Below are 10247 nucleotides of genomic sequence, written 5' to 3'. Positions count from 1 at the left end.
GGTTTGGGACTCTGCAGTGGTTCTTCATACATTAACATTCCGCGTGAAGGCAAAACAAGAGGGGTCGTCAGTGGAAGCTGTGTTCACTAAACGCCTTGGTGGCTAAGGGAGGAGCTGAGCAGTAGAGGTAGTGGGGGTCCTTGGAGGCTGGTGGACACTGGAAATAGGGTAAGCGTGTAAGGGTACCAAGACGACAGGTAGTTTTGGGAAATTTCTTTGCTGCCATGCTTTGGAAAGGTGTGACTGCAGGCTGTGCCTTTACTTTGTATATTCAAAAATGTCCATAACAATAAAATATAAAAGAAGTTTGTGTTTTTTGGAAAGCTAATTTTTAGTTTATGTTTCATAAAACAGGAAAGATTTACAAGGGAAGCAGCTTCTTCCTACCCCCAGCTCTACCCGCCTCTTCCACGAGATTCAAAGAAAACCAAAATATCTAAGTGAGATAAAAAGCACTTTTAAACATGACATTTTGGGTAGAGAGAGTAGCCATTATAGTCAAAATTAAGTTTTCCTTAAAATAACTTTCTTTCAGTGACCTTTTAGTGAACAGTAATGGAAAGGCAGCAGTTTAATAAAGAGAAGAGGTCATATGCCTAGGATAAGTATTACTAAGCACGTGAGAACATCGCAGTTTTCTCAAAAAAAATTTTAAGGGTGAGTTTAAATTTTGACTTTAAAAGTAATACTTGGTGTTACTTCTATATACTCATTCACCATTCCCCAACTTTTCATACCAATAAATACATCAATGTAACTGTAGAATTTCAGTACTATAGTGATAAACTTGAGAGAAGAACTTAGAGTACAAATTTCTTCATAAATTTATTATATAAAATGTCCCCCAAGTACCTGATTTTTCCTGTTCTCACATTCATGATACGTATGAAGCACAATGGCTGGGAGGCCCTTTGGCACCTGAGGGTCCTCTGCACTAAGGCAGTGCATAGATCTCAACAGTGCTCTAAAGGCTGGCACTTAGGAAGCCCACATCACCTCACACAACACGGAAAGCACTGTCTTCTTTGTCCACTAAATGATGGTGAAAAATGTCACTGTTTTATTCAGTATTATGGTATATAATTGTTTTCTCTTGATTACTAAGAGTATTAAAATAATCCTGAAAAACATCTTTTTTCCCCTCCAATGATATGAAAGCTGAATTTTTCCCGTCAGTTTCAAACAAATCATCAGGTTGATCTGTAGTGGTTAATTAAAGCAATCTGACACAAGCTCAGCACGTTAGCTGTGGCCTGTAGCAAAAAGATATATCAGTATCTCTCTCCTTAAAAATACATAATCCTTTTATTTTTATATTATAATAAAAGAAATTAACAATCACAGACACAGAAGACTAGGGAAGGGGAAACTATTTCTGAATGTCCACTAATTTAAACCTACATGTGATCTTCCATAGCACTTGAAAGTAATGTTTAACACTTACGTTTTGAAGTAAAATTTAATCTTTGGGGATACACATATGTAAATAGGTCTTAGACACAATGTATATAGGTCTCAGGAGTAATAGTTCCATTCATTCCCAGGTTTGCTTACTGTATGATTAAGTAAAACAAGGCACAGTAGCCATCCTTTCCATTATGTTGCAACAATGATCAAGTGCCTTGATAAAATGGCTAATTAGACAGGATGATGGCAACACGAAGGGAAGACTTTGGATTGTCTATTTAAAATCCAGGTAATAAGTAATTAATAAAAAATTTATTTTAAGTGCACTTTCACATGCTTTTCGTTTATAATAAAGAACTTCCTAATTTTCTTGCAACTGCTTGACTATCATTTCATTTGGCCAAATGCACTTTTCCCAGTAAACTAAAACAACACCAATAACAACATCATCAACAACAAAAATCCCTGTCTTTTAATATACTAAGAAAGAGGATTGGCTACTGAAATAGTTCATTGCAAGACACATGAAGACGACATACTGTGTGGCATGAGTTGTTTTTAATTTTTTTGTGCTGTTACTAAAGTAAAGTTCTGCGGGCTGTAGTTAAACATTCCAAGTTCTCCCTTCCATCTTTATTGATTCTCTCGATTTTGCACAGAAAACTCCTTGGGGGCTAGAACAGCAGCAATTGGATCACACTGTTTTCAAGACTTCAAGTTTCAAAAGCAAATTGTTAAAAAACAAAAACAAAAACAAAAACCCAGTTCCTGATTTGAGTTAGATACAGGGACAAAAAAACCCAGCACATACTTGAAGGTTACATGGTCTAAAAATGATGGCAATATTTTCCGTGGGTGAGTTTTGTTGGTATATATTTTTTAAATATTCAAAAAAGGCTCAACCTCAAGCAGTAATAAACACAAGCAAAAGTGATTTAACCCTTAAAATAAATATTCAGAAAATTCCTCTCTGTACATACAAGTGAAAGAATATGTAACACTTTCACATCCCCCCCGCCCCCCCCCCAAAAGAATTTGTTCATATAAGCAGCTGAAATCTGCTGTTCCAGCCCACGTCCCCAGTAAAGAAGGGAGGCACAGACACAAGTGACTACTGTGGTTCACTATCTTACAGCCTTTTTGTACTGGGACACTATCACCACCAATTTTATCCCTGTTGTTATATTTATTAAAATTTTATTTTTTTCTCTTTTCTTTTTCTCTTTTTTCTTTTTTTTTATTTTTAATTTTTTTACAGCATGCCAAATCCTTTGGCATATGTGATGGCCTTCAACAATCTCTCTTTAAGTTTTTCTTTACTGGAGTATTCCGGAAGTAAAAGGACATTAAAGCAAGTATGAGAAGTAGGTAACCTAAATAGAGAGAAAGGAGAGAAATAGGATAACAGTAAGTCATAGGAAATACTATCAGTACATTAACATTCATACTTTCACATAGTATACTAGTTGAGATGGTTTGTAATGCAGACTATAATTAGTGCAAACCATAAAGAAAAACAATTTTCTTTTTACTGTGCAACCACCAAGCATCAGTTTATTTTTATCCTACAAACTAGTCAATGCTGCTGTTGCCAAACTTGTACCATCTGCTGAGTTATTAGTAATAACTCTATTACATGTTGTTCTAGGTATTTACCTGTGTAGTTCATTTAAGTAAATCTTCTCAAACAAACATACAAAGTGGGTATAAGTATCCCTACTTTAGAGCTGAAATCACCGAGACATTATATAACTTGCTCGAAGGTGGAAGTACTATTCAAAACTATTTTTCAAGATTTCAGAGTCTGCTTTAATTGCTAGCGATATGACTAAGTAAATGATTTGCTAAGCATTACAAGTAAGGTTATATACCATTATTCATCAATTAATATCGAATAAATACTAGTAGAAATGCTTCTATATATTTAAATCATTAAATACACTACTGCTCATGGATGGTCCCTCCCCACCAAAAATACTGTTATAAATTGGGGAGAAATACACAATCAGGCACTCAAGCATGTAATGTTGAAGAGAAAATCTCCTGAGCCTTAATATAACCACTCTAAATAGATTATATAATTTGGCTTTCAATTAATAAATTCTGAACCAAAAAACTGAATGAAAATACTAATTTACAAAACTCCAGAAGTCAATATATGCCCCGAAATATAAAACTTGGCCAGTTTTATAAAAATTTTCTCAAATAGTAATATACTCTGAACTTGTATCTTTATAAAACTGCAAAAGTGCTAAGAGACTACAAGGACAGTTCATACTTGTCTGATGTAGAATGCAAGGTTTTGGTATGCCATCTTCATTTCATAATTACCTTTCTGTGTCTGGGCCATTTTTGGCTATAATCATCTTTAGCTTTCCCAGGCCTCCTACAGGTGCTCTGTCTGTGCCTGTTGTAAACTGCAAGAAGAGTCTTTTCTGCTCATCTGTAAACGAATGAACAATTTCCCAGAACTCCCTGATGAGAAAAGAACAATACTGATTTCAGTTCGGCATTTATTATAACCACCGATAATATAACCTTATGACATTTACTAAAACCATACTAGAAAATAATTTGCAAGTTAATATCAGGAACCCTAAAGTTTCATTCCTAGTGATCAAGTAATCCATTTATGAAAATTCATCTTAAGGAAACAATTCTAAATACATAAAAGCTTAGGTTCCTCATTACAGTCTTTATAACAGTAAAAAACCAGTAAAATCTAAATAACAACAGAAATGCTTATATAAACTATGGTACAATCATCTGGTGGTATATTATGCAGTCAGTTATACAAACACAAGACAAAACCAAAACTCTATGAACTGAAAAAGACTAAAGGGAAATATTCTGAAAAATTAACACTGGATATATTTGGGTATATATATTTTATTTATTTTTAAGATTTATTATTTTTTTAATTTATTTCTCTCCCCATCCCCCCCTCCCCCCCCAACTGTCTGCTCTCTGTGTCCATTCGCTGTGTGTTCTTCTGTGACTGCTTCTATCCTTATCAGCGGCACCGGGAATCTGTGTTTCTTTTTGTTGCGTCATCTTGCTGTGTCAGCTCTCCGTGTGTGTGGCGCCATTCTCGGACAGGCTGAACTTTCTTTTGCGCTGGGCAGCTCTCCTTACGGGGGACACCCCTGTGTGGCACGGCACTCCTTGCGTGCACTAGCACTGTGCATGGGCCAGCTCCACACGGGTCAAGGAGGCCCAGAGTTTGAACCGCGGACCTCCCATGTGGTAGGCGGACGCTCTATCCATTGGGCCAAGTCCACTTCCCTATATATTTTATTTATCCCTCCTTCCTTATTCTTGTCTTCTGGTCCCTCTAATCATCTTTTGAGGAAAAAGTTGATATAGATGAATAAAACAAACACAACAATCCTATTAGCAATAATATGCATTCAATTTTTATAGGCACTACAACCTTTTTTTACATTAAGCAGGTATGTGCTGTGTACAGGCAGAATTATTCTTATTCTCTTACCATATATAATTATTTATTTTAAAAGAATGATTTATCCCCCGGAATTCCTAATACCTATATAATAATAAAGCAATCTTGATAAGTCTGTTTCAAAACCATTTATCTATAAATCTGTAAAACTATCGTAATCTTAAGCCACAAGTTTCAAGATTTTCAGAAATATTTAAAAGTATTTTTAGTTGATTATAGAATGCATTTTAATATTTTTTTGAAAAGCTTGTTCCAGAACCTTGGCAGAGAATATCAGATTTCTCTAAACGGTAATTATAATTTCAGTTTTTGAAGTTTTGATATTTCAGTATATTATTAATACCAAAATACCGGTATTTTTGTTGGTGCTATTGCACCACAATTTCTGACCCTGGTTACGTAGCTTTATCAGACTTCTTAGCTATCCCTAATCTTTTGCCACTTTCCTCTCTGCCACTGGACATCCTTCCTGGCCCTCAGTTCCTCAACATCTTCTGCTCATATAGTAGAAACAATGGAATGGAAAACAAAACAAAACAAAACAAAAAAACCACAAAAAACAACCCAGGAAACTGAATGTGGAACTCTCAGGAGAATCTCTCAGCGAGAAAGGAGAGGACTCAGACCACAGCTAGGCCAATCCTCAAGGGGCAAATGGCAGGAGAAATCAGGCCTGCTGTAGCCCAGAGCCCAAGGCCAGAGTGGAAAGGCTGCTCTACAGGAGCGCTGATACAGCCTACCAGCGCGCAGGTGCCTGGAGCCAGACCGAAGCAGCTACCCGAGGGGCAGAAACAAGAGCCCGTTCCTTGGGTTGAAGAAACAGACCCTGAAAGGAGGAGTAGACCAACAGTGGACACAGTGACCAGTCTGGCCACCTTAGTAAAAAGCTGTTTCTTTTTAAAAAAATTAGAACTTAACTGAAATTATCATCAGTTTAATAAAAACACTTACTGAACAAAAATCCCTCTCTTCCCTGAAGTGCTACATGCTTCACTTAAATTTTGAATTAAAAAGAATGCATCTATTTGTAATGTCCAAAAGGGAGATCCTGGTTTGGTTCATGTGCTTCCTAAAGATGTCAGCAAGCTGCCGTGGTGGGTAGGCACGGCAAGGTGATGCAACGAGATGCGAGAAGAAAAAAAAATCCATGAGAGACAACAAAGCAGGGAGCAGCGGTTCTTGGTGCCTCCTAAAGAGGGTGGGTTAGACAGTGAACAGGCGTGACTGGCAAGCGCCAACAACAAGATGACGCCAACAAGAGACACAAGAAGAAAAACACAATGAGACACACAATAAACCAGGGAACAGAGGTGGCTCAAGTGATTGGGTGGCTCCCTCCCATATGAGAGGTCCCACGTTTGGTTCCCGGTGCTCCTAAAGAAGCAAGAAAGACTGACAGATGCAGCAAGTGTAAACAACGAGGGGATGGGAAGGAATAAATAACTTACTTAATGAAATGAAAAAGAAAGTAGACTCTGGCTGAAAAGGGACAGAAATGGCTGACAATAAAAGCCCTAATTAAACAAGAGAGAACTGAAGATCAGAAGGCATTGGACCACATAATATCATATATTAAGAAACTGCCTTTCATTTTAGCAACAGAAGAGACCACCAAAACAACCTAACTCCTCCCCTCTACATTGGATGGCCTACTAAGATCAGATATAGAAAAATCAAACATATGGAAACATGAGAAAAATGTATTATCCAAATAAAGCTACTGTGGGAAAAAAGTCCAGCAAATGAGAAGCAAACCTTTTTGGTAGAAGAAATCAGCCATGATAAACAGTACACCTGCAACACGACATTCCAGCATTTTATGAAGTGAAAATACTACGGCAAGCAGGAAAGAACACTATTAATAGGAAATATGAAAGGGAGACAGGTAAATACAAAATGGAAATGAGAATACTAAGATAATAAAGAAGTATGGAAAATCTTTATTCAGAAAAAAGACTAATTTGCAAGCAAGATGGCCAAAGGAGAAGCAATATGCCCAAATTTCTACTAGAGACACAGAAGCCAGAAACAAGAAAAACAGGAAAATGAAGAAAATAAAGAAATTAAATACATACAAAACAGAATAAAGGAAAACACCAGTGTTTGTTTACATAAACGTAGAGCTTTCACATGGCAAAAAACCCCATGAAAGCAAAGCAAGTCGAAAGACAAATGACACACTGGAACAAATATTTACAAATTTATCAGTTAACGGGGTTAATCTTTATAACAAAGTTTCTAAAAACTGAAAGAAAAGGACAACTGAACAGCAAAGTGACTAAGACTAAAAAACACAAACAGCTCTTAAACACATGAAAAGATACCTGCCTTTGTTCATAATGAGGAAAATACGTAACTACACTGAAATACCATTTCTCACCTAGCATAAAGATATACATTTAAGTTTAACAACACATACAAGTTTCGGAGGCTGTAGCAAAGAGATACTTTTATATATTGCTGATGGGAGTGAAGAATGTTGGAATTTCTATGAAGAGAAATCTGGCAATACCTAGCAAAATTACATACACCTCTACCACATGATATAACAACCCCACTTCTAACAATGTATTTTAACAATATATCTACATATGTATGGAAGATGTATGCACAGATGGTTCACTGTAAATTCTAACAGATAAAGTTGGAAATAATCCTTTCCAATCACAGAATGATGTGAATAATTTGTTGTGTCCATGTAGAAGGTATCTCTGTATTGATATGATTTCTAGGATATCTTGGGGAAAAGAAATTCCCAGCAGTGTCCCCTGAAAAATCCTATAAGCAATAAATTCCAATAGCAAAGGTTATACCTTATACAGAAAATTTGACTTCTAAATACAATTCCTAACAAAAGGTACCCAGAATTCTTGCAAAAACGGCTTATTCCAAGCCTAGGGTTGAGAATGTTCAAGGTGACAAATTTTTAAATCTAACTGGGTAATGTCAAAAAAATATAAAAGCCAGTTTAATAAGGCTCCTGGAGGGCAATCTGAATATAATTAAGACTGTGAAACACATTAAATATATGAAAACCCATGGGTTCATAACTATTTTAAAAAGACAAAAAACAACAAAACAACTTCAAAAAGGCCAAATTTAATTGCTACTACTGCAATTATTACACTACTTCCTTACTCTAAAACAAACTTAATTACATTTTATCATGCCTTTGAGTAGAAATTGTTTTTCAAAGTAAGCAAATAAGGCCCTGTTGAAGAGGAAAAGGAATGGCTGGCAATATACGTAGAATGAACAACATATATTTTTTTTTAGTCCCCAGTGAAATAATGGATTCAGGTAAGGATAATACTAAAATTGGGTGAAAGATAGATGAGAGGTCCTGGGAAGATAATAAGTGTTATGCTAAAAAAATAAATATATATATATATATACACATATATACATATTCCTGGCTTCAGCCTTGGATGCTCCGGAGATGGGGAAGTCCTGCTTATACTGCCAAGGTGCTAGCTGGCTCATGTCTGCAGGTTTTGTTCATTGGACCTTCTTTGTGGGAAATCACCTGGTATTACTAAGCGTCTGCTGTAAGCAGGTTTTGTTGCCTGATCTCTTGCTATGTCGAATGAAGTAGAGATGGGAGAAACGATGGTCAGCCTGACCAAGGGCCACACCAAAAGCACCATGGAAGAAGGAAGAAAAGAAAGGCTCTTAAAAGATAGATGAGTATTTCTTGGCCAGGTTCAAAGGTGATGGTGTGAAATACAAGGTCAAGCTAACTGGTATCAATGATGTGCCAGATGCAAGAGGGGGTAAAACAAGCCAAGATACCATTAGAATATGAACAGGCATGGCGGTAGCTGCTTGGTTTCAAGGACAGCACTAACAAAAGCTCTGGGGTCAACATTTTGCTTTCTGTGATAAAACTAACTGATGAGAAAACTGGGGAAAACAACATGAACATTCAGCGAATAAAATTTCTTTCATAGCCTGTGATGAGACAGACAACCGGGTATTTGGTTATGTATGTGGAGAAAAAGGTCAACATCAGTTTTTTGTTATAAAAACAGGGCAACAGACTGAGCCATTAGGTGTTGATCTTAAGGACCCTTTCCAAGTTATCTATAATGTAAAGAAAAAGGAATGGGATTGAGAGCCTTCTGACTCTTGATGATCAAGCTGACAAATTGAAATTGGGTGCTGATCAGATGGGTTTCTCTGGGGACAGCTACACCTCCTGACCTAAGTAGTCCAACATCTTCAGACAGTGACTTGCTTCCATCAGACCTTTCTGCTCCTCTCGTCTCAGAATCTTCAAGCCAGACGACACCTACAAGACAGCTTGCAACCCAACAGACCAACACTTTGTCTCTCTTCAAAACCAAGTGTTTCTGCCCTACTGGGGCCCCTTATGGGTCTAGGTGGTACCAGTTACACTCTCAGGCAGGACCATGGAACCCCCAACTACCTATAGTCTTCAATCAGCCCCTTTCAATGGCTCCAGGGCTATTACAGGTGGTTCACCTTCAGGATTTGGCCAGCCACTCATTTTTGGAACAAGACCAGCTGTTTCAGGTTGGAACCAGCCTTCATCCGTTGCAGCTTCAACTTTCCCTTCAGTCCCTGCTGTTTGGGGCCTTGTAGCATTCACGGCAGCTAATACTTGATCATCAACAACCTCCATGGGGAACCCTTTTCAGAGCAGAAGTTTTCCACCTATGTTGTGTCAGCCCAGTCCTCTTCTGTGCTCCCCTCTCTCCTCATCACTCCTCCTCAGCCACCTTCAATGATGCCTGCATGCCTCAGACCCACTGGGGGATAAAGAAGTTAAGAAAGTGAAAGAAATGTTTAAGGACCTACTACTGCAGCAGCCACATGTTGTACCTGCAAGGAAGGGGAGCAGACTTCCTCTGGGACTTCCAGGGCCTTCTCTAGTTATTTTCACAGCAAAGCGGGCATTCCTCAAGGTAATGCAGACCATGATGACTTTGATGCTAATCAACTGATGAATAGGATCAATGAACATCCAGAGCCAGCTCCCATAAAAGGTTGCCTGCCAGTTACTAAATCTGCTGGCAATGCACTTTGAGAGCCCTTTCTCTAAAACAGAGGTTGTTTTTTGTTCCACGGACCCTTTTTTTTGTTCTATAGTTTTTTGTACCAGACCCCTCTGCCAGTCAGGCGAAAACCACGGACCCCTTACTAAGTCCATACTTTACTGTGTGTTATTTAATAAATATACCACACCCATACCAATACGCCCCCCACCAGAATAATGTTTGCTTGGATTTCAATTCAGGCTCACAGACTCCTTGTTAAGAACCCCTGTTCTAAAGGTTCTTTCAGTTCATCACCACAAGTCCCTATGGCTCCTCAAACCACAACTCCTGATGTATATAGGGATCCTTTTGGAAAT

The 10247-nt window shown here is 37.7% G+C and overlaps 1 protein-coding gene and 1 pseudogene across 6 annotated transcripts in view; one reads left to right on the top strand and one right to left on the bottom strand.

The window, feature by feature from the left end:
- Window positions 1–1943: 1943 nt before the first annotated feature.
- UBE3A (ubiquitin protein ligase E3A) overlaps window positions 1944–10247 on the bottom strand; it is a 131183-nt gene continuing 122879 nt past the window's right edge. For all 6 annotated transcript variants that reach the window (XM_004447263.5, XM_071214397.1, XM_012524017.4 and 3 more), the window contains 2 exons: window positions 3739–3882; window positions 1944–2780 (listed from right to left, as the gene is read on the bottom strand). In XM_004447263.5, coding sequence (XP_004447320.1) covers window positions 2660–2780; window positions 3739–3882 — 265 coding nt within the window. In that variant the 3' untranslated portion in view covers window positions 1944–2659. The remainder of the gene's footprint in view (window positions 2781–3738; window positions 3883–10247) is intronic.
- Window positions 8450–9920, top strand: LOC139438278 (disabled homolog 2 pseudogene; annotated as a pseudogene).

The sequence above is a fragment of the Dasypus novemcinctus genome, chromosome 3, assembly GCF_030445035.2.
Source record: "Dasypus novemcinctus isolate mDasNov1 chromosome 3, mDasNov1.1.hap2, whole genome shotgun sequence".
NCBI lineage: Eukaryota > Metazoa > Chordata > Mammalia > Cingulata > Dasypodidae > Dasypus > Dasypus novemcinctus.
Note: the sequence above shows the minus strand (reverse complement) of the source record. Positions and strands in the feature narration are given on the sequence as shown.